The sequence below is a fragment of the Globicephala melas genome, chromosome 5 (genome assembly GCF_963455315.2).
Source record: "Globicephala melas chromosome 5, mGloMel1.2, whole genome shotgun sequence".
NCBI lineage: Eukaryota > Metazoa > Chordata > Mammalia > Artiodactyla > Delphinidae > Globicephala > Globicephala melas.
This window is the reverse complement of record NC_083318.1, coordinates 20520322-20545820: the sequence shown is the minus strand read 5'-3', so window position 1 is coordinate 20545820 and position 25499 is coordinate 20520322. Positions and strand designations below refer to the sequence as shown.

General features: G+C 39.0%; 1 protein-coding gene across 3 annotated transcripts in view; it reads right to left on the bottom strand.

Annotated features, from left to right (window-relative positions):
* Positions 1–25499, bottom strand: part of PRDM5 (PR/SET domain 5) — a 209513-nt gene that overhangs the window by 110289 nt on the left and 73725 nt on the right. For 2 of the 3 annotated variants that reach the window (XR_009563928.1, XM_030863957.2), the window contains exons 4-7: positions 6000–6174; positions 3435–3609; positions 2172–2264; positions 1790–1911 (exon numbers count right to left, since the gene is read on the bottom strand). Coding sequence is in view for 2 of the 3 variants with exons in the window: in XM_030863957.2 (XP_030719817.1) it covers positions 1790–1911; positions 2172–2264; positions 3435–3609; positions 6000–6174 (565 nt within the window). In the remaining variant the exon portion in view is untranslated. The remainder of the gene's footprint in view (positions 1–1789; positions 1912–2171; positions 2265–3434; positions 3610–5999; positions 6175–25499) is intronic. The other variant, XM_030863958.2, reaches the window with a different exon arrangement.

The following is a 25499-nucleotide window of genomic DNA, read 5'->3' as shown; positions in this document are numbered from 1 at the left end:
CTCTTCTCAGCATCTTCAATTCATATCATCTAATGAGGAACATTTGTCATCGTCGGTGGTAAAAGCTGCAAGATCTTCTCTTTCCTTGAATACCTTTGTCTTTCTACAGTAAAGTGTTCTACGACCATGTGTATGAACACTGCTTTTTTCGCTATTCTGAATATGGAATATTCTTTCCCCCAATGTCTGTGTAGCTGACAGATGCAAGGGAAGAAGCAAGAGAGGGGCTGTGAATGACCGATTGAGCACCAATTCCAGCAAAAAGTATGCATGGTGGCCTCTGGCTGAAATACAGCAAGTTTCGTATTTTATGTGATCCACAACACAGAAAAATAAAAGACTTCCTTTTACGTTATTTCCTACAAAATCACCGTAAGTTTTCAGAACCAGTAATATTTTAATATCCAAGACCAACTACAAGAAGCCTCAAAGAAATTATGCTTCCAGCACAGTCTGAAGACCACATGCCCAATAACAAGAATGCAAGTTTCCAGAGTTTCAGTGTGCATCTGTTTTTTTACTTAGTTCAGCAAAGTTAACTTTAAAAATGACATGAAAGATTTGTTATAATACATTGCAGACAAAGATGGAGAAAATTAAGAACAGCATTTTAAACGTAACAGCTTTAAAAAAACAAAAACTAGGAAGAGACAGGTCTATCAAAAAGTTATGATTGCCTTTTGCAAAGACAGGAAAGGCCCAAGTAGAAAGAATTCAGAAAAATGTCATCTTCTCTATATCCTTCAAAAGGAAAGAAAGAAATCAGAAGACTGTGAAGTCCAAGTGATGTGCACCATTCTGAAGCCACATTTCACAAGCCCATACCTTCAGCCACCCTGAGCTTTCAAATGTGGCTTGTACTGAGCGTGCAGCCCAAACTGGTGGTGCGAAGTTGTAACTAGCATTAAAAGAGACACTTGTTGGACAATGAACAAGTATAGGAATCAGAAACCGAGTACCGGTTATTCTTTTCTCCTGAATGTGAGAATAAACAGGATAGGAGAAAAGAAATAACACTTTCCTCATTTGCAGAAAGACATTTCCATCCAGAAGCCAACGGCAAAAGTAAACACATGAGAAAAATGTAAGTATAGAAGGATAAGAGGAGTGCCATGAACCTCAGCCTCCTTTAAGGAAAAGACACTGAAGAAAGAAAACATTAACTCTGACGATAATCATCTGCTCTATTTAGTGCAACAGATTCAATCCCTAAAGTCAAAATACATTTACCATGTGCAAAGCAGATGAAATCTAAGTGACAAATTTTCTATTTGTCTTATTGTTTAGCCATTAGAAGGAAGTCAAATAGTATCTACTTTATAAATCCAAATATATTCAATTAGCATGTCAAAATGTAGCCAGTAATTTTCTCCAATATAGAATATAAGGATTTTTAAAAATGGAATTTTACTGTAAAAATATTAAGGCAGAAGGGCATCACTTAACAGTTTTAAAATATATCTACTAAAAGAGAAATTTCACATGCTAAAATATTACAATTATTATTTAAAACATTAATTCTTAATGCGCCTGGCTACCAAGCACAACTAGATTCTAGCTTAGGTTTCCAGTTATGATTAATTCAGAGATAGGAAAAATGACGAATATTGCTGAAATCAAAAAGAAATAGTGCTCAGTGGAAGAAAAAAATTCCATTTCCAGAGCTCTACATCTGTGTGAAATACAATGGAAAAGCAAGCTCTCTCCTCAAGAGTGAGAATTAAAAACAGATCGCTGTGGCCTGGGGAGAGGAAGCCCCTTTAAAAACAACCCTCTGATGAGTTCTCACCGGCGTGGATGTTTTCCTGGTGTCTTCTCAGGGCATCCTTGCTCTTCAGTCTCTTTCCACAGCTGTCAGCCTTACACACAAACCTGGCATCTCCCCGGCAAGTCTCCTGGTGCTGCTCAAAACTACAAGACAACCAGGAATGGGAAACAGGGAGAAGAAATGGTGAAGACACCTACAAACTTCTAACATCCAGGCTGGCTTTTGTAATGCATGCTCCCCAGTAGAGTTTCAGGGTCATTACAAGTGTTACCTAGGCAGGTAGGAAGGAAAGCACTGAAATTCTGCAGCCATATGATACTAAATCACTAAGAAGCATGAAAGCATGCACGCCTACGATGACCCGCAACTATGTAACAGCCATCTGACAACTCAGATACAAAACCTTGACGCTGAACTGAAGGAAGAATTGCAAACAGAGCACTGAAAACTTCGTGAAGAATCCTTCAGACTGCTTTTCGCTGAGCACTGAAGAACACTGAGGGGAAATGGACAAAAAACAAACACTGGAAGTCTAAGACAAAGACTTATGAAAATATCTCTACTTTGAATGAAGTCACATTCATGATCTCTCCTTTCATTCTGCCTTTTGCCCTTTAAACTTTTAAGTAGCACCTGCAGTTGAACTATAAGACTCAGCTCAGCAAAAGTATGTTTGGTGTAGAATATGTAATACTAAATTGAATAAAAGCTGACTAGAATGCAGTTTTAAAATCTATTCATTAAAAACTATATAGCCCTTGCTTGGTTTTTTAAAGAGTGTATAAGAGAATTTCCAAGTTTTAAGTTTAAGTTTTGAACAGAAATATTTCATCTCAAATTTCATAAGCAAAAGTGGATGCATATATGAAAACTGTCTTAATATGAAATACAGCATGTTTCAGAATTTTACTTTAATGAATTAAAAAATGAAACATTAAGCCTATGTTAAAAATTTCTTGCTCATATGCAAGGTGACATTCTGTTAAAAATAAGTTTATAAATATATGTATCCACTTTCTCATTTTTAATAATTCACGATACTGTACAATACTTAAGTAAAAGGATAACTTAATATGCTGTTAATATATTTAAAATAATAAAGGGTGCAGAGCAATGACTGGGACCATTTAATTCATTTCATCATCATATCTTGTACATATTCATCTTTAAATTATTTCTGCAACATCGCTAGGAAATAAACAGTGCTTCCCAAAATGGCCCTGTATTCTTCATACTCTGAACTCTCTCCATTTCTTAAACTATTTCTTTTCTTTTCTTTTTTTTTTTTTTTACAGATTTCAGAGGGAATATCGAATGCAGACCGCTGAAACTTGACCTGCCACCTCAAAGCACTAGCTAAATTATGCATATCAGATTTCAAATTAGTACACCAATGAGCTTAATATTTAATGGCAAGTTATTAAATGGACAAAGATTGATTAGCATAAACAATGTTTACTTGTTAAACTTCATAATCAGAATGTTTCAAAAACCAATGTACTATATATAGTAAGAGAAGTTTATGACAGTGACAATAGAGAATGCTTAATTTCTACACACACACCATCACACACGCACACAGGTTAGAAACTATAAGACAAACGGAATGAAACAGTTAAACAACGTGTCAGCTTATAATTTTAGATATACTCTTGAATGTACGCACTGTCTTTGCAAAGCCTGTTTAACTGGGAATTTCTTCCCACAGCTCTTGCACTTAAATTCTTTCTCCTCTGTGGGTTTCTGGTGCAATGTCTGAAGATGCTCAGCAAGAATTTCCTCGCTGGTAAAACTCGATTCACACTGGGGACAGGCATAGTCCTCTTTACAGCCAAAGCGACCTGTGAAGAGCCAAGAACTGCTCAGTTTTGCCCTCATTTTAAAATCAAAATTAATGGTGCTTAATGGTACCAGATTAGTAAATTTTTATTATCTCTAGGAGTATGAATAGGTTGCCCATGAAAAATAATAGGAAGTGTTACTAGAATACATTATTTTTTAAATCATTTAACTTGTGTTTCACCAAATTAATACAAATCAAAATCAATTTTCAATTTACCCTGTAACATTAACTTTTCACATCAAAGAGTTATAACAAATGTTGAACTGCAACGGCAAAGTCTTCCCTGAAACGGGTTATCCTGAGTTCACTTTTAGCTGCAAAAAGAGAAAAACTCAACCAAGGGGAACTATGTTGAATTACCAAGGGGAATCTCACATATATATGAAAAAAGGCCAAGGTCATAAAAACAGCACTCATTACAGTAGGCGGAGTGAGGCTCCACTGTCTCTCTGGCTGTCAGTCCTATATGGACTCTCACGGCTCTACCCAAATTTTTCAAAGTGTGCTTCTTAAATTACATCTGTTTTCTGGTTATCAAATAAGATTAATTTTTTTAAGATTTTTTTTTGGATGTGGACCATTTTTAAAGTCTTTATTGAATTTGTTACCATATTGCTTCTGTTTCACGTTTTAGTTTTTTGGCTGCGAAGCAGATGGGATCTTAGCTCCCCAACCAGGGATCGAACCCGCACCCCCTGTGCTGCAAGGAGAAGTCTTAACCACTGGACCACCAGGGAAGTCCCAAGGTTAGATTTAGATAAAATGCAGAAAATATGAAGAGAATAAAAATCACCAATAACCCCACCATGAAGAGACAACTGCTGTAATCTATTTCCAGGCCTGAGTTGTCTTTTGTGCATTCATATTTCATGTGCAGTCTAAGAACCTTTATGATCATACTTTTTATGCAATTTCATGTATTGCTCTTTTTTCCATTTAATATTTTCTCAAGTCAAATTTTTTTTAAACTTAAGGTACCATAATTTACTTATTTAACCAAACTCTCCATTGTTTGACATTTGAGTGGATTCTTTGTTTCTTTTGATCACTGTTTGGTTGGTTTTGCTTCTGTTTTGGGGGGTTTTTGTTTGTTTGTTTTTTGGGTTTTATATTTTGCTTTTATGAACAAAACTGAATTCTAAACTGAAAATATCAACAATATAAGCACGTGATTCATATGTTCTAAGAATCTGTGTAAGTTTCTGTTGATTCTTCTTACCAAAGTAAGAGAAATTGATATTTTGTTAACTAAATAAAGAAAAATCAGGGTAGTAATAAGTAGGAGACTTATTTTTAAGGTAAAATAGTGGACACAGTAATACCGTACCCTGGGGGCAACGCTGAAAATAAATACAAAAATAAAGAAAACATAGAATAGTACAGAAATAATTCCCATCACCCCAAATCTGACATTCCAAACAGCATAATGCATATTTGGAAAGACAAAACAGATAGCCTGTCCTCATCGTCCTTTTAAATACTCCAACTAAAATAAAGAAACAGAAGCATAATCTGGCAATACTGGGAATACTCATACTTTTTCAGCCAATGACATAGAGTTAGAATAGAAAATTCATATAAAAGACATTAATACCACAGTAACTAAAGAAACCAGTGTCACTTCTGAAGTGGCTTTGTTAAGCAAAATGGAAAAATTCTCTATAGTAAGTATCAACCTTTTACAAAATGTGAACACCCTTAACACCATTCACATTTCCCTCAAAGCCCATCAGGAGTAAAACACAACAAAACAGAAACAAGCCCTAATAACAATTGATTATTCCCTGGCAGATGACAAACAAGTGACATCTATCTCCTAGATTGCAGGGCTGATTTAAGCAAGTCTACCTATGGTCATCATACATTTTTGGTTACCCTACTAGCACAACCCAGCAATGCTGTAGGCCTCTATGATCAGAACAAAGAAAGATTTCCAGATGCTCCAGATTCTCAAAGGATCTTAAGAGTGAAGCCCAGGAATAACCCCACAGGGCCCAGCAGGACCCCTGCACTCACCTTTCCCCATGTGCAGATGAGAATGTAAAGTCTCAGAGTTAGTGACTTGCCTGGTTATAACATGCATGAATGGCAGACTCGGGGCTGGAGTACAAAAATCCTCATTACTGGCTACCCACCAGTGAGAGCAGTGAAAGCTGGGAGCTGCCGCTGACCTTGGCAGTCCTACAGGGCACGTCCATCACCCACCCCAGCCCATCATTCCCTTCCTGCTGGAAGAGAGGCGCACAACTGAATATCCTCCGAGAGTTCTGACAACAACTAACTTTATTTTGAGAACACCCTATTATATTGCAATTATAATCAAGCACAGTTCAAACTTTATTTCTCCTACAATTTTCATTCTCTCGGACCATCAATTAGAGGTAATACCTTTTCTGCCAGCTGTTGATTGTCCTTTAGAATTTTTACCTTCCTCTTCTTTGATCATTGTCATAATTTGCTGTTCTTCTTCATCGGCCTCCATGTCACTATCCAGGTAGCCAATCAGAAGCTCTGTATCTGTTTCTATATCTTCAATTGCCAAATAGAAAATGTTTTCTCCTTCCTGAGACAAAATTAAAAATATGTGCTGTTATATGACCAATATATCTCAATAATAAAAAAAGCTAAATCATTCATTTTTGATAGTAACTAAGAAATCATTTTTAAGATACACTGAGTATCATGGGCTCATGAAAAGTTACTGCTCCGTTTTTTATATCTCCACTTGATCTGAACACTGAAAAAGGAAACTGACAATATTTAGTCACCTGGCAAATAAACTACAAATATATATTAAAGATAGTGATATTTACACCTACCAAATGAAATAAGGATAATTATTTAAATTTCTAAAAGTTAAATTTTGCATCATTAATTGGCTTTATGCAGTAACACCTTGTGGAGGTCCATAAATGCAGTAGAAAATAAATTTGTTAAGTAATGGTGTCATTTCTGAACCCAAACAGAGAGCAATGAGATATCAATGACTTAATTATGATTAATATAAAATGCAAAACTGAAAGAAGAAAACTTTCAAGTTATAACACAAACCAGAGGAACTGCAAATGAACCCTGAAAGAATTTCCAAAAAGCTGGACTGGGAATAGAAAAAACACTAGGTACCTGGGAGGTTCAAAACATTGACTGGGTCGTCACATGTACCTAAATCCCACTAAAATGACAGAAGAAAGAAGAAAGCAAGTTCCACCCTTAACATACCACCATTTTTTAGAAAATTCTAGAAGAAGAAATTAGCCAGGGTTGCTAACGCAGAAGAAATCTCAACCCATAACAGACTGAGAAGAGGAATGCAGCAAAGAATAACCCAAGGAAACCCCAGAGAAACTTCATACTTGGAACCAACGATACAAAAAGCCCCTCTGGGGCTTCCCTGGTGGTGCAGTGATTGAGAGTCCGCCTGCCGATGCAGGGGACACGGGTTCGTGCCCCGGTTCGGGAAGATCCCACATGCCGCGGAGCGGCTGGGCCCATGAGCCATGGCCACTGAGCCTGCGCGTCCGGAGCCTGTGCTCCGCAACGGGAGAGGCCACAACAGTGAGAGGCCCGCATACCGAAGAAAAAAAAAAAAAGCCCCTCTAGGCCTGGGGCCAATTACCAGGGAAGCCAGAACTGGGGCTGCTTAGCCAGCAGTCCCCAGGAGAAACACCCTGAATTGATGTCTTTTACACAGTTGAGGATTTGTTCTGGGAGGGCTCCTAGCTTGGCTGCTGAGGATAAAGAGAAGCAAAGCATAACCTGAATTGCGGTGGGCAAGTGAGGGAAAGAAGAAGGACAATAAGCTCCACCCAGGAGTGAAATCCAATAAAGCGAAGAACACAGAACAAAGCCTCCTCTCCTCTGGCAATACCATAGCACCTAGGTGAGGGAGGGGGAGACAGAGGAGGAGGAGAAATCTGTAATGAATGTATGCGTGTATATATATGTATGGATACACAAGCAGAACCCCATGAAAAACTGGAAAATATGCATCAAACTGTTATAAAGTTATCATTTTGAGGCTGGGAGAAGTAGGAGTCTATATTGAATACTGCTTTAGTTTCTTCTTACAACAAAGATTACTTTGCAATTTAAAAATGCAATTTTAAAAACAATAAATATTAGAAAATTCCATGGATGAGGCAGAAATTATGATCACATTTATCAAATACTGTGTAAGGGAGGACTGACTCAGAAGTTCAAAGCAATGAAGCACATTAACCATTAGCTGCAGTTGATTAAATGAAGTTCCTGTAATATATTACAGCATTCTTGGAAGTTCATGAATTTCATACCTCCAGAAACAAAGAAAGTTATTTCTAATTAAGAACACAGTTAACTTCTATACAGCTGTTACTTTTAATGCAACAAAAACAAACAAAAACTAATGTGGACACTCAGCAAAAGAAAGATTTCTTTTTCAATTAACTCAGAAGCGGCACTTTGCAGGTTTTGGAAACTACTTGCTAAAAGAGTCACCAAAGCAACAAAGGGCTCACCTAATGAAGATTTCAGAAGATAATCATAAACCTTAGTGGTTATCTGATCAATATCCAAGAAAGTTAACTGAAATGTCTTTCCAGCATATTAGTCATTCATTTTATAATGAATGACCTTCATAGCACCAAGAGAAGATAATCATTTTTAATTGTAAAACATGATAGCATTAACTTAAACAGCAATCGTAAGACACAACATGCCTATTTAGGGGTTCTGTAATAAAAGAAAATTTTAACATACCAGTTAAAACTTCAATTTAACAAAAGTAATGGCTGCATTACAAGCTCCAAGGATCAAGTACATGTTCTATCTGTATGCCAAACATGTGATAAGAGGAATGTCATGACAGGTATTGCTCCAATCTATTTATTTAATGCAGATAGATATCTAGATATCTCTCTACATATAATTCCTACCACTACCCAGACCAAGAGCCTCTTCCTTTTCATTTGCCACCACAATAAAATTATTGTAAGAAGTATCCTGTTAAATTGCTTCCTTACTGATTTAATCACTCAACAACCTTTCATTATATTATTCTCCTTCTTCAAAACCTCTGATTGTTAGAACCTACCAGATTTCTAATCCCTGGAGCACTCTCAAACTCTCTGGGGTGATTTTCCCCACCTGTAGGTTCATCCCAGGCCCAATCTCCGGCCCTTTGGCAAGAAGGATTTAAACAGCGTTGACCTAACACTACGGGACTGAGCATCAACTCCCAGTGGTCATCAGGCTGGCCATGACCTCCAGCTTTGATAACTGTTTTAATATTCTGATCCTTCAATTTACTTCTCTTTATTTCAGCTATGGTTTCTGGTCATTGGGTTTGTGGCTTATTCCCCTGAACACAGTTCCTCCTAGCAGAGTCACTCCTTGCATTTACATTTTAGGGATCAAGCGCCTTCCTGGGACTTTGCCTGGGGGCTGGGGTCCTGCTTATGGTTCCTGTCATGAGCTCTAGGTCACTTCGCTGAAAATTCAACTTTAATTGAAAGAAAGCTGTTCAACATCATGGTGTGTTCAGAAGCAAATATTCCTTAGTCACTGGTTTTCCCTGTATTGGTGATCCGGATACAACAGAGAGAGCGATTTTACAACTGTTATGCATCTCCTGCATTATTGTCCAGCATTATGAATTTTTTGTGTTCTTCAGTCTTGTTTCATTTTGCTTTATTTTATTTGTATAACGTCTTCAGCTAATTATGTCTACTATGAGCTGTCTGTAATATCAAAAAGTTACAACAGCCTAAACATCCAACAAAATAAGTTGAAAAAGAATAAATGTCTAACAATTGGCTTTAAAAGATTTATCAAATGCCATTTGTATAGAAAAAAACATATATCAATGTGCCCCCCCAAAAAAAAGATATGAACAAAGGTGTCAACTGACTTTGTTTCTAAACAGAGGAAATTGTATTTTGCATAGTCTCCTGCTAGCCCACATGTTTCAATTTTTCTAGAGTTAACAAGTATTATTTTGTAGTAAAAGGAAAAAGTAAATAATAAACAAACCGGGTTCCGTGACACCAGGAATTGGTACTAAATAGTAACTAAGAGCTTTGGGATGGCCACGGTTCAAGTCTCCTTCTATGACTAAGGAGCTGTGGAACTGAGCAAACAGCTTCATCTCTCAAACCACCAGTTTCCTCATCTATAAAATGGAGAAAATAATGCTGCCTATCTCATAGGCTGGTTGTGAGGATTAAAGGTGAGAATATTTGTACAATCTAGCAAGGTGCCTGGCACAAGTTAAGTATTCATTAATGATAAGTACTGCTATCATTATTAGTATTACTATTAAACAAAACTTGAAAGTCAGTGATTAAAATATTTATTTTTCAAAATTTGTGTCCATTAGACTGTCACATAAGCTAAGTTGCTATGACGATGCTCAATTTCATTTGGCTGAAATGGTGTCAGCCAACATATAATTCAACTCCACGGCCTGCCTACCAGAGCTCTGAACTGCTCTGGATTTCTGATTGTCATGCTCTGTTCACTTGCTAACGTGCTAATGTTTTACTCTGGTTTGGACCTCAGGTACCAATTGCTTGTCTGATCTATACTATACCTTAAGTGACCAACCATCTACTTTCCCTGAGGGGTTTCCATGACATGCGGTTTTCAGTGCTGAAACTGAGAGAGTCCTGGGCAGGCCAGGACAGTGAGTCACTCTAGCTACACCCATCATGCTCTCCAAAGCACACTCTAAGCTCTCCTTAAGATTTCCTGGGACTTCCCTGGTGGCGCAGTGGTTGGGAATCCGCCTGTCAGTGCAGGGGACACGGGTTCCTGGTCTGGGAGGATCCCACATGCTGCGGAGCAACTGAGCCCGTGCACCACAACTACTGAAGCCTGTGGCGCCTAGAGTCTGTGCTCCGCGGCGGGGGAGGCCACTGCAATGAGAAGCCTGCAACAAAGAGTGGTCCCCACTCACCACAACTAGAAAAAGCCTGTGTGCAGCAACAAAGACCCAACGCAACCAAAACAAACAAACAAATAAATAAAAACAAACAAACAGATTTCCTGGGACTTCTTTGGCGTCCAGAGGTTAAAACTCCGTGCTTCCACTGCAGGGGGCACGGGTTCAAACCCTGGTTGGGGAACTAAGATCCAACAGGGCACGCGGTGCAGCCAAAAAAAAAAAAAAAAAAAGATTTCCTGACAATAATATTTGCTGCTCCCCCCACAGCATCCAACAGCTCAGGATTCTCAATATGTGGTAACAGTCCTGTCCCAAATATGGCTCCAATGGCTTACTAATTGGTAATCTAAACCCACACTTCATCCTCTCATCCCCAACTATCCTTCAAGTTAACTTGCCTTCTGTTCTTCAGTCCCACTGGTACACCTCCTCTCAGAAAACACTGAACTCATTCCTCCTCAGTACAACTGCAAAGATGCCACCTGGCCTCCCGGCTACGACTTCTCAGCAGCGTCTGAGCCACAGCTCACGTTCACCTTCCATGAAATCTTTTCTAATCTACTAAATTCATGTAGGTTCCAGGAGTTCTTCAACTGGACACTTACCCGTAATTTATTTCTGTGGTTTTCATCATTTAATTCATGTGATCAACGACATTCATGTGTTCCTCTTGTCTCCCCAAACAAAGATGGTTTCCTCAAGGAAGTGAACAAGAATTGCCGTGTATCCCCACAGCACAAGCTATACTCATAAGAGTTGCTCAATATGTTACAAATATGCATAGTAAAAGAGAACACTAATACGCTTGTGTCTACAGAAGAAAAGCACTTGCTAGTAAAAAGTTCAGTGATATCTGCCTTCATTTACTTTTGGTGGGAGGCTATTACAGTAGTCCAGTCACGGACAGGGGTGACATGGGAGGATTATGGCAGGGAAACGGTGGCGATGGTGAGAAGTAATCAGATTCTGAGTATGATTTGAAAAGAAGCTGACAGCATTTCCTGACAGACTGTATATGGAGTGTGGGAGGAGGAGAAGGGTCAAGGAGGAGAACAAGGTGATGAAGTTTTCCCTCAAGAGTTCACAGATGTTACTCCATTTAATAATAATTCTTCCTAAGGATTCAAACTAAAACACCAACGACACATTTTTGCTTTAAACATGTATCTTCTCTGTATGTATAAATGTATTTTCATGTGGTCCTTCACTCAGGGGCCTATGAGTATTAGTCAATTCAGCCGTTTTAAAGCTAATTACTATTCTTTCTTTCTTTCTTTTTTTTCTTTTGTGGCCATACCGCTCAGCCTGCGGGATCCTAGCTCCCAGACCAGGGATCGAACCCAGGCCCTCGGCAGTGAAAGCGCACAGTCCCAACCACTGGACCTCCAGGGAATTCCCTAAAGCTAATTTCTATTCTTCGACAAGTCTGCAAAGTAAGAGTCATTCAAAATCCCCAATGGAAAAAAATTTATTTTAGATAATAAACTACTTGCAAAGCTCTTCCTCTGGACAGCCAATGCATTCTGATAACAAAAGCATACAATTCTGATGTTTCTTAGGAAAGCTGAAAAAAATAGTGGTGGCTTGGATTTTATTAGTCATCACTGTGATAACATCACGTATTATGGAATTCAGATTTACATGCAAATTTACACACACAAAAACGTCTCTGAGAATTCTGAGTGTCAGAGTTTCCAAAACAAACTTATGTAATGAAGACAAACAAATCCAGAAAAAAGCAATAATCTGACTGGGATGATTCAACAGGAAAGTCAGAGGTAGTGCCATGTGGTACGGCCACTACAGAGCATTCTCTTGAGGCAGGGGGCTCCACCGAAGTTTGTATGCACTGAAAGAATCATTTCTGAATTCAGAAATTATAGGAGAATAGCCCTACGAACAGACGTATTCAACTGTCATGAATTCTGAATGTGTTAACTTAGTGTAAATAAAAATACTGTCATCAGGGCTTCCCTGGTGGCGCAGTGGTTGAGAGTCTGCCTGCCGATGCGGGGGGCGCGGGTTCGTGCCCCGGTCCGGGAGGATCCCACATGCCGCGGAGCGGCTGGGCCCGTGAGCCGTGGCCGCTGGGCCTGTGCGTCCGGAGCCTGCGCTCCGCAACAGGAGAGGCCACAACAGTGAGAGGCCCGAGTACCGCAAAAAAAAAAATAAATAAATACTATCATCAATACCAATATCTCATACCACACTAGGAACCTATTCTTCACTTACCAGGGTACCTTAGCACACTGACTGGGAAGTTCCACCACGGGAATCAGTCCGTGGGCAAAGGAATCCCAGCCCCCGCTCCAGAGCAAGAACCCAGGCCTAGGGAGGAGGCCGAGGATAGTGGGATCTAGGAACTGATACTATTCTGCCACTCTCCGGCTATGCGGGCATCTCCCTTATCCCTGTGGGCCTCAACTTCCTCAACCATAAAGCAGAAAAAAATAATACCCCGTCAAAAGACAGCTTTGGCTTTCACTCTTGGGCTCTTTCCCCTTAGGCAAGTCTCCTATTATGTCTGGAAAATGACTGAGGTGAACTTTATTCTCTCATTCCTTCCAGAGCTGGATTCACGCACAAGTGAAATAAACTCATCTTCATGAGAACCGAGTTAATGAATATGAAGGGAAAAGTACGCCTACGTGCTGATGTGATCACGGCTTTTCCTCTCGGGCCTCACTCCACCGGAAGGAATGGAATGGAGAGACCCATTTAACTGGGCTGTCAAGGAAAAGCTGGAATATACAACCTTGTGAGGTCAGAGGGCCCCTCCTTGGAAATTACATCAGATAATGTAAGCCACCACTTGGTAAGATTTTGTCAATGTGACTGCTTCTGTACTGTGACCACAGTTAGGACCAAATAAACTAAACATGCCTTCCAGTCTAATCCTTTCTGATTCTACCACTATGTCAAAACATTTACTCCTGGATATCTAGTAGATGTAACTAAATTTCCTATCTCCCTTCGACATCCGACATTATGTATAAACCTCAACTTTCTCTGACAATTTGCCCATTGTCCCTTCTGAAGTACCACACCTCACTAGGATAGATTTCCTGAACTCATGCATTTGAGGTTCAGTTCTGCTATTTCTAAACAGCAAAAGTAACTGTCTCTTGTTTTGCAAAGAAATACTAATCCTCACTGTGTGCAAATAAACATAACTCCAGAAGAGGCCATGGGTGACTTGGTATTTCAGCTGCATCTGTCTGTAACTTAACTTGGTATTTGTTTATTTTTTTGGCAGACTGCTGTCCACATGTGGACTATGTAAGAAAAACCACGATTTTTAAATTGGCAAAGGCCCAATTCACTGTACTGAAAAGGTAGTAAGCTGCGAAAATCCAGATTATCTAGCTAAGATGACTAATGGGTAATCAGCACAAAAGGAAGTATCTTCAAAACAATGCTTGGTCTTACAAATTCAAACAATCTATACCCGTGTGGGGCGGGGGAAGTTTGGACTTCTACTCAATAATCAATAGAAGTAGGAGACAAGTGACGAAGGTGGAGAAAAGAAAATATAATGAAATAGTGAAAATTCCATATTTAATACCCTGTCACTTAACTTCTCCTTACTAAAATCCTGAATCAGTCTCAACATCACGTCTATAGAGCTCCATACACAAAACTAAAACAATCAGGAAAAAAAAATCATTTCCGCAGCAAAGTTCACCGACTGTATCTATTAATTTTGAACTAACAATAAAACCCAAAATCCTTAAAATGAGACATAACTATGACAGATCATAGCACTCCAGTTTATCCACCACTCCCCTCCCAGTAGGAGGACGGTGGTAAGCAGCCATGTGGCTCAGAGTGCGGCAGGTGGGGGGCATGCTGTATCAGGTTTGACCAGGTGACTTGCACTGACCCATGAGATGTGATTAGAAGCAAAGTGAACCATGTCCAAGGGAAAGCTTTCAGAGCCATCACATGTTTGGGTCACCGCTCTTTCCCCTCTGTCAGGAAAATGCATGTCCCTGATAAGGGCTGTTCCTTCAGACACCAAGTGGAATGGAGCTGTGGACAGAATCGCAGCTTCCAGCAGCCCATACTTGTGTGCACAAGAAATAAATCTTCACTGCTATAAACCACTAAGAGTTTAAGGTTGTTTGTTAGAGCAGTCTTCTTGGCAAAAGTGGACTGATACAATAATTTAAGCAAAATAACATTTTTAAAACTTATTTTGAGAGTAAGAAGAAAACATCTCGCAATCAAGGAAAACAGTATTTAAAACAGTGAAGAGTGCAGGATAAGCTAATTTCATGTTTAAAGTGCATTCAAGTTCCTGTAAGAAAAATGAAGACAAATGCAAATAACATTGTCTCTTTTCTAATCACAACTCATAATTAGCCACATAGCAAGAAAAAAATTTAATATGATTCCTAGGAACGGGATACTATATGAAACAAAAAATCAAATCTATAAGCAAAGAATATCAATTACAAATCACTAACACATATACGTATCTCTCTTTGAGGAGTTCAAGCAAAGATAGTAATGTCTGAAGCATCATAAGAAACAAATCTGACATCATAGAGAAAAAAGTCAAGAGAAAAAATGAGAAGAATAAAAAGAAAAATTTGCTATATAGAAAAGAAGTGATGTGACCCTAAGAAACTGGCTCTTCACAGAAAAAAAAAAACTACTATACCTCAGCTACTTTATTTAAAGGTAAGTTACCAATAATGACAGGCCAAAAAATTCTAGAATAAGATAATGCTGTGGAGAATAGGGTAGCTATTTTATATACAAGGGATTAGAAGGCATATTGTGTTCCTACAGTACGGTTGCTCTATTTTTTATATACAATGTTTAAAGGTTACTTTCCATTTACAGTTATTATAAAATATTGGCTATATTTCCCATGTTGTACAATACATCCTGGAGCCAATCTTACACCCAACAGTTTATACTTCCTACTCCCCCATCCCTCCCCTTCTCTTCCCACCGGTAACCACCAGGTTTGTGGTTTATCTGTTGAGTCTGCTTCTTTTTTGTTATATTCACTGGTTTGTTGTATTTTTTTTTCAATTCCACATATAAGTGATAACATGCAGTATTTGTCTTTCTCTGTCTGACTTATTTCACTTAGCATAATGCCATCCAAGTCCACCCATGTTACTGCAAATGGCAACATTTCATTCCCTTTTTTGCTCTATTTTATATTGGAAGTGATTTTTTTTTTTTTTTTTTTTGCAGTACGCGGGCCTCCCACTGTTGTGGCCTCTCCCGTTGCGGAGCACAGGCTCCGGACGCGCAGGCTCAGCGGCCATGGCTCACGGGCCCAGCCGCTCCGCAGCACGTGGGATCTTCCCAGACCGGGGCACGAACCCGTGTCCCCTGCATCAGCAGGCGGACTCTCAACCACTGCGCCACCAGGGAAGCCCTGGAAATGCTTTTAACTGACCTTCAATTAACTGATTCCCAGATTTACCTGACATATCCTAAAATCTGCCGAGTGACGGCCAAGGCCACATACTCTCAGTCAGCAGCCTGCTCCCTGGTTTGCCTGCACACTCCTGTCCTCATCACTTGACTTGCTTGCTTGAGTCCCAAGGGTCAGCTGTGTTTGTTCCCACACCGGTTTATGCCACTGGTACAAGTTACTGTAATTATGTAACTTAGCTAAACACTACATAAAGCAAAAATATATGAGTCAGAAAAAAATTCAATAGTTTCTAAGAAGATCAACTGAAGGTTTTGGAAAGACTTGCAAAGCAACCTGAGGGTAGAATCCTTCTATTTTTATGATTTCCTCCCACCTTTTATAATTGCTTTGCTTTGTGTAATTTGACAGCTTTTTTAAAGCCTTACCTTTGTGTCTTTTAGTAAAACTGGATACTATACAGAGCGGTTATGAAAAAAAATACGGTAGCAAACTCTAGTGAGAGAACCTAAATGCAGAATCAAAAAGAATTTGGTCACAGATCAAAAACTTGGCAAATAAATGTATATTTCTAAAACAAGTTAAAATGCAATGGTTGAAATATCAATTCTATGATAATTCTTTTTCTATTAATTGACCAAGTACTGGTCCATATCACATCAGAAAACAGGGTCTCACCCAAATTATTATATAAGCAAGCCAGAGCTATAGGTCCCCCAAACGTTCCTCCCTAACCATCTGGCTGGTCCTCTCAAAGTATTTACCCTTGATCTGTATTTATTTAGCTGTAGCCCCAAATGGGCTGTGAAGTGCACGGGGAAGGGTCTATTTACCTGTATTATATATAAATTATCATTCACCAAACAGTCATCATTCTAAACCGCATAAGCCTTAGCTAAGCACACTCCCTTGTCCTGTCTCCTCCCTTCCCCAAGACTCCCAGCTCCCTGAGGGCAGGCACTCTAGTATATTCCTCTTTGTATGAATCTCAATACTGATGCAACACCTTGCTCACAGAAGGGTGTCAACCAAGGATCCGCTGAATTGAACTAAGTAAGAGGGAAACAAATGCAATTTCCTTTTGAATTAATAAGACAGTAAAAGCAAGAATGTCATTCAGGGAAGTGAAACTCACTACAAAAAGAGTTCTAGAATCCATTTCCCAACCCTAACAAATTCTTAAGAATTCAAATGTTAGCCAACACTTGGGAATACTTCAACCAACTGGAAATAAGGGAACAAATTAGACAAGCAGATGTGCTCCCTAGACAGAAGACCAGAGCCAGGCCAAGCACACCCCACTCAACATACCTAGAGTTAATTCAAAAACCTGTTAAAGAAACTGAATATTCATTCAACACATTTATTGTAGCACATAATGTGCACAGTACTGCAGAATACTCACATTCACAAGAATACCCGTATTTGTTCCTGTCCTGAAGCACTTGAAATGCTCTCAGTGGAAACAGAACAAAATGGTTAAATTACAATAAAGTGCAAAAAGGGTCAAGACAGTTGCACAGAGAGTAGCAGCTGTAGAATTCTGGGAGGTAATTTCACAACAGTGTTTGAAATTCACAAGCTGGATGGGTTTTGCACAAGATAAGATCATGAGAAAATGGGTTTTTTTAAAGTAGGGAGAACGACATCAGCAAAGTCACAGCATCACAGAGGGTATATTTGCCCTATGAAAAGAACAAACCTAGCTAGAACATTGGGCATTACAGAAAAGTTGCAGAAAACTAGACAGAAAAAGCAGCTTCAACACATGGAAGTACTGAAAAGTTAGGCATAGATTTTTAAACATGCCCTGTGAATTACAGCATTTGAGGAAAATTACAAGGCAACCACAAGAGGCTGACGTGACAGAAAAAAGACTAAAAGTAGAAAACTGTAAGATATTTTTTAATTTGATCAATGTGATGGTATAGTTCATGTGTCAACTTGGCTGGACCACAGGGTTTCCTGATATGTGGTCAAACATTATTCTGGGTGTGTCAGTGTGAGTGTTGCTGGATGACCTTAACAGGTGAATCAGTAGACTGAGTAAAGCAGACTGCCCTGCACAGCGTGGGTGGGCCTCATCTAATCAGGTGAAGGCTGGAACAGAATAAAGGCTGACCTGTCAGGGAGTAAGAGCGATTTCCTTCTGCCTGACTGCCTTCAAAGTGGGACATTGGCTTTTTCCCGACTTTGGACTCAAGCTGAAACATCGGCTCTTCCTGTGTCTCAAGCCTAAGGGCCTTCAGACTTGAACTACACCACTGATTATCCTGGTTCTCAGACCTTCAGACTTAGACTGGAACTAGGTCTCCAGCTTGCTGACTCATCCTGCAGCTCTTGGGACTTGTCAGCCTCCACAATCACATAAGCCAGTTCCTTATAAGGAATCTCTTTATATATATATACACACACATACACACACATACATCCTATTCATTGTTTCCCTGGAGAACCCTAGCTAATAAAATCAAACTTAAAATTTAAGATGTTTGTTATACTGTTACAATAGAATCTATATGAAAAACTAAAGTACATTTGAAATACCTTCTGGTGAAAGAAAACATATTAACCTAGATATGAGTTTTTATTTTAACTAAAATGAAACTTCTGATAGAGATAAGTAATTCATTTGAAAAAAAGAATTTTTTGAGCACTTTACGTACCAAGAACTATGCAAGGACTAAGTACAATGTAGTGAAATAAAACAGATACAGTGCCTACCTTCAAAGAGCTTACAGACTGGGAGTGGAGTCTGCCATGAATCAACCACCAGAGAAATGGAAAATGACTTGATAAGTTCGAGAGCAGAGAGGGACACGGTGCTACTGGAGCATGTAGCGGAGAGAGCTCACCTCCTCCAGCATTAAGGGACGGCTTCCTGGTAATGTGATAACTTAGCTTGGATTCCAAGGACACAAATAAGAAGAACCCAGCAAAGGGAAAATGCATGTGCGAAGCAATGGAAGGGACTCAGACATTTAATAGCTGGCAAAAAGTATAAGGTGCAAAAAAAGAAAGAAAGAAAGAAAGAAAAAGGCTGGCTAGGATGGTAGGTGGATTCGGAGAAGCCAAAGGAAGAGATGTTTCAGGACGGAGGCACTTGTCAGCAACACCTAATGCTGCTGCAAAGATCTAGCAAAAAGCCTTGAGTGGCTTAGTGACCTGGAGAGCAGTGGTGAGCTGAGAGAGAACAACTGGAAGGCTGAGGGAGGAAGAAGCCTGGTCAGTGTGGACACTGGTGGTGAGAAAAACGGAGCACATGGACAATTCAGGGAAGGAGAAAGGATCCCTGCTGGAAGGGAATATGGAATCAAGAGGGAAAGACTTTGAATAGAAAGAGAAACTTGATGTTTAAAACCAATGAAAAGAATCCTGTTGAGTGTGAGAGGGTAAATATCAAACGGAGAAAAGGGATAACCTACATTGTAAGTGTTCACCAGGAGGAGATACACGGGTGGAAGCCCTGCTCTTAGGAAAGAGGAGGGACCCTTCTCTGTGTGGGAGAAAGGAGAGAGAAGAGGTGCGGCTGTAAGTAAGTGTGCATGTTTGATGTCAGAAGTTGCGGAACCTGTAAGTATTATTTTTATCACTTTTCTTAACATTCACCAAAATAAATGAAAAATGTATCTTCTTAGAACATCTTTTTAATTTTCAAGTATTTACACACATTAAAACAGGCTACTTATATTCTTTTATAGAAGCATACTCCTGACTACTGAACCCCCAAATCAAGTGTACCCAAATAACTTTTGCCTGTGATTTCTCCTGTAAGTCTCACAGTTACATATTTCACTAATTTTGGCAATAGGTCAATTGTAAACATCTCTGCAATTTCATTTATTAAAAATGTATTTAATGACTAAATGGGTAAAGGTGGTCAAAAGGTATGAACTTCCAGTTACGAAATAAGTCTTAGGGATATAATGTACAGCACGGTGAACAAAAAGAAATACTATTTGAAGTATATATTCGTCACTGCTTTAAAATGTACATGTATTCCTCTGAGTCTTCTAGATAAAAATTGGGCTCAGCGTCCCTCTCTCTCTGGGAGAACCTGGATACCAAAATGGCATGTCCGACTAACTGGGTCAGAAAGCTCTGCTCTACCACTTCTAGGCTTTATAAACTTGAGCTCAGCTTTTTCATCTACAGAATGGGTATAATACTACTACTTTTGGGGGGAACTGTTGGAATTAAATGAAATAATGCTGATGCAAAAATTCTACAAATTTTTATAATGGGCCAAAGTCGCACAGTTTGAAATATCATTTCATAAGCATGGATAATCTGTTTTCATTTGTTTTGTTTTCACTTACTGATTGACTTTCTAGAGGTAAAAATATCGTCGGGTTTCCTATGGGTTTTAGATGATGTCAAGAGAGTATTAACATATGTGTTACCTGACAGCAAGGTGCAAAGTATTTCAAGGGATTATTATGAATCTCCCTTATGTACAACATGATATTGGTCCTACTGAATTGAAACAAAGCAGTATATATTTATAGAAGTTTAATAGAAGCATATAAATGCTTGATAATAAGCATTTTCAATCTGAAAAAGTAGAAAAATAAAAGCTACATATAAGCACACTACCTTCCAAAGTCTAGAAGTGGGCACAGAATTAAGTCACATAGGGAAAGCTCTCAAAAGCCTAGCTGGCTATACATGCTATTGCTTGAAGAAAAGTAGGGTAAATTCTCAGCAAGAATGACCATGTGCCTTTTTGTTCCTGTCTCCTGTCTGAAAAACTAATAGAACAGACAGATGTGTAAACCACCATAAAGTGTACACAACTATATCTCAAAGGACTTACTTAACCACAGGAAAAGAAACCAGGAAATGCTGCTTTAATCTCTGCGCACTGAGGTGAATTTAATAAAAATGTTCATTAAATACCAACTTAAGAAATCACAGACACATTAGTCAATTGATTACCCATTTAATTAAGCACAGTAGGCCCTCCATATCCCACATTCATGGGTCTGCATCTGAGGATACACAGAGCTGACTATACTACACCATTTTATACATAAGGGATTTGAGCACCCACAGATTTCAGTATATATAAGGGTCCTGGAACCAATCTCCCACGGATACTGAAGGATGACCCTGTAATAAAAAGTGTGTATAGTTTTGACATAAATCAGTCATGATAATGATACATTTAATTACTTTCTAGACTCCTGTTAAACAAAGTTCTAAGGGAAAGGAAAGGCCATACTCAAGCTCAGAACTCCTCCTCCACTGGACTCTGCTCCTTCTTGATGCAATGAAGCACCACAGACAGTGGCCTACAACCCAGTAAGCAGTCGTCCTTTCTCCTTTCCCCAACCTGTCTTTTTTGAATCCTGTGAGATTTCCAAAGAGGACTAAGACACAGTTATGGAAGATTAGATTCGGTTCTAAGGTAACATTTCTCCTAAGGCTTTGTGAGCCAGTTTCCTCAAAATCTTGAATTTAACATACTTAGCTGAATACAGGGTAACTTGGTTGTGCGGCTTACATCAATTGAAAGATACATAAATTGTAAGAGAAATGGTACACCTTCTTTTGAATATTTTATCAGTTCAATGATGGAATGTGGAACTTCACATTTTACTTTTTATTGCCTAGTAGTGGCTGAACCTTTTATGAGAATCTGTTCATGAAATGGATAGAGTCGTTTTCTCTAAATAGAAATTTCCATAGAAAACCCAACTGTCACTGATAAATAAATGTGGCTAATTCTAGTGTTTTCTGTTATATGCATTACATCGATTGCACTTTGCAGTTTATTACCTATTTTAATACCAATCATTAAAAACTAAATCTAAAACGCATCATAAAATATATCTCCAATTTTGAAAAACAAAAACAAATCATTTCCTTCTTTATGTTCACACACAAAAAAATCTTGCCTGGCAACAAGTAGTATGTATACTTAATTTTAGGTGTCTAGATTTTAGTTTTAACACTTAAAAATAAATTTCATACATAATCTATATGTAATATATATATAATATATATATTTATTAGTTTAATTTCTTCCTCTGATAAATGGGGTATTCATGTTGTTTGCTTCACTGCATCAATAACAACTGTCTCTTCTTTTCACTATATTTTTTAGCAACTAAAAGATTTTAAACTTTCTTCTTTTTAATTTCTACCATACCTCTTCTTAAACTTTGTAATGGCATAGGCTGGTTCCAGTGTATTTAATGCAATGTTGATTAATTCTCAAATACCAATCTTTCATTATTACATTTGTTAAATGTGATTTGAAAGAACCCTACCACTTCACAGCAAAGACCTCCTGTCCCATTAACCTTTGCTATTTCATTCCTCTATATCCCAGGTTTCTGAGTTAGTCCAGACTGGACTGTCTAGCTATTACTCAACAGAGTATCTGAATTTAAGACTCGGATTGTCTGTGGTTATGTCTGTAAAAGGACTTGACATAATGATGAGGTGCTATTGGCCACACAGTCGTCTGGCTAAGAGATAAAAATGCCTACACTGTAGACTGAGATGTGTACACATGACCATACATACTCAGCAGGGACAGAGTGAAAGTGTCCCTGCCTGACCAAATACTCACATGCACGCAAACTGCAGGCCAGAGTTCAAGTGGAAGCATTTGCTCTCGGTCATTTCAAAGGAAATAGACATAAGGGTTTTCCAAGTTGACAAGGCGCATGCAACTAGGTGTACCAGTTCCGGAAAAAGTCAGCAGAGGAGTCACGTGAGCAAGCACCCACTGGGCCCCACCAGATGCATCCATGCAGGGTGGGCAGTGTGAAAACACACGAAACTGACACAGACTGTTCTTGAGGAACTCCGACTAGTGACAGAAATTCATAGGTGAATAAATCATTTCTCTAAGTGAGACCATCGATATATTACGTGGTTTGGGTTTCTGCTCTGGTGGTGTGGGGAATATTTTTAATTAAATATTTTTTAAGTTTTAAATTTTAAGTTTTAAATCCAATATTAAATAGAATTTAATTCTAAATGAATAATAAATTTAAATTAAATGTTAAAAGACTCAGCACCTTTTCCTCCACAAAGAATCATTTCACAGAATTTCTATTTTCAATTCTAATTCATACATTCACTATCTCTAACACCCTGTTACCAAAGGCCCCAAATCAATTAGGAAACACACACTCTTCAGCCCTCTGGCTTCCTTTCGGTTAATGCTTTGCTGGGTTACAAAATGATGAGCCTTTGAAGTGATTTCTAGGGATGCTCCCCACTAGTATCCAGCATTCACTGAAAGACAGCTGAGAGCAGGCAGAATGTAGACATGTTCTTTAGGAAACAACCAACCTGCACAAAACCTGCTTCTTTGAAAAAGCTGAAAAGTGGCTTAGCACAGACATCACAATGATCCCAAACCTATCTCTAAGGTTGCCAAACCACTGCATCTAGTAAAGGTCTCTGCACAGCACAAGACATCTTCTACGTCAGGATATTTCTTGCATCTATAAAGTCCTAATTATCTTTCCAGAGGGAAGATAGGCCACACAGCCACAGCCAGCAAAGTCACGGTAAACAGTGGTCAAGTGCCCTTAGCAGTCGCGTGTGTCCCTGTGCATCCAACAACCGAGGTGCCCAGGAGCCGGGATCCAGGCGTCTGCGGCCACAGTCAGGGGCGGGCCCCTTATGGTTCCCTCATTCCATCCAGCAGGTTGTCCTATCAGTGGTGAATGTTTACTGAGAAGTCTTCTACATGCTTAGAATTATATTAGCTACCTTGAGAGGAATTTAGAGGAAATAAAACAGATTTCGTTCTGTTTTACATAGAGACAAAACTATAAAGACAACAACTATGGACATGGCAGGGGTAGTGATAATGCAAATACTTGCTAACATATATTGGCACATACAGGGGTCAGGGGTTTTGCATATGTTATCTCATTTAATATAATCCTCACAAAAATCCAGTGAGGTAGGTATTATTACCACTAATTCACAAAGAGGAACAGAGTTTTAAAGATTATTTTTACTGCTATGAAAACAGGAACTAGATCATCTTTTTAACTATAATATCTCCAATGTTGAGCACAGGCCCTGGCACACAGCAGATGCTTGGGAGCTATCGGTTGACTGAACGAGTTAAATAAATTGCTCAGCCAGTGAGGTTAAGGGTCAGGAACCTACTGTTTAAAATGGCCTTCCTTAACAGTATCCGAACTGGGCTGGGTTCTGCATTCCTTCTGATTCTATATCAAGGCCTCGTTTTGTCACTGATTCTAACCTTACCCCATCCTTCTATAAAGCGCATTCCCCCCACTGACCACTGCTGTAGCCAGCCTTGAAGACGGCCTCCAGCGACGACCCACCTCCTGGTATCCACGCTCCTGTGAAGTCTCCTCCTGCACTGTGCCATGCTGGTCTGCGTCTGTGTGACTAACAGCATGCTACAGAAATGATGGTATGGTAGGTCATTTCCAAAATTAGGTTATGAAAGACTGCTGCTTTCTCTCCCTCACATCACTCTCAGAGAAGCAAGCTGTTTCTCTCTGTCGTGAGGAGTCCCAGGGAAGGTTTACACCGTGAAGAACTGAAGCCTCCTGCCGATAGCTATGTGAGTGAACTTGGAAGTGGAATCTAATCAAGTCTTCCAAGACCAAACAGCCCCAGCTGACTACCTGACTGCAACCTCGTGACAGTCCTGGAGCCAGAACTCCAGAACCACCCAGCTAAGTTGCTCCTGAATTCCTGACCCTCAGCAAAGGTATGAATAATAAATGTTTGTTGTTTTAAGCTGTTAAAATGTGGGTGAAATTTGTTACACAGCAAATATGTAACTAACGTAACCACAAATACACAGAGATAATATAGGCTAGATAAAAATCGTTCTGAAAAATATCATATGATATCACTTATATGTGGAATCTTAAAAAAAAAAAAGGGTACAAATTGAACTTATTTACAAAACAGAAGTAGAGGCATGGATGTAGAAGACAAACCTATGGTTACCAGGGGATAGCGGGCGGGGTGGGGGAGGATAAATTGGGAGATTGGGACTGACATAGACACATTACTATATATAAAATAGATAACTAGTAAGAACCTGCTGTAGAGCACAGGGAATTCCACTCAATACTCTGTAATGGCCTATATGGGAAAAGAATCTAAAAAAAAAAAAAAAGAGTGGATACATGTATATGTCTAACTGATTCACTTTGCTGTACATATGAAAACTAACACAACATTGTAAATCAACTATACTCCAATAAAAATTTTTAAAATAAGAAATGAAATAAATGTTTGTCAATGCAAAAAAAAAAAATAGCTCAAAAGTCAAGCTCCAATAAAGCTCTAAAGTGATTCATAGAACCCTTGGATGAGTCAAAAGGCAACAACACATCCTACTTTATTGCTGGGTGACACAAGGACACTGGGAAGCAGGATGGTCTTCAATTGAGGTAGTTGAGAAAACTACCTGTATGGTTTCTGGATTGACAGACAAAGAAAATCCTACCTACTCGAAAATTTCCCCTATACCTAACCTGACATGCTCTGATTCTGAAATTTTACTTTTTTTAATTTCAAGAGATCTAAATGTTAACTTTAT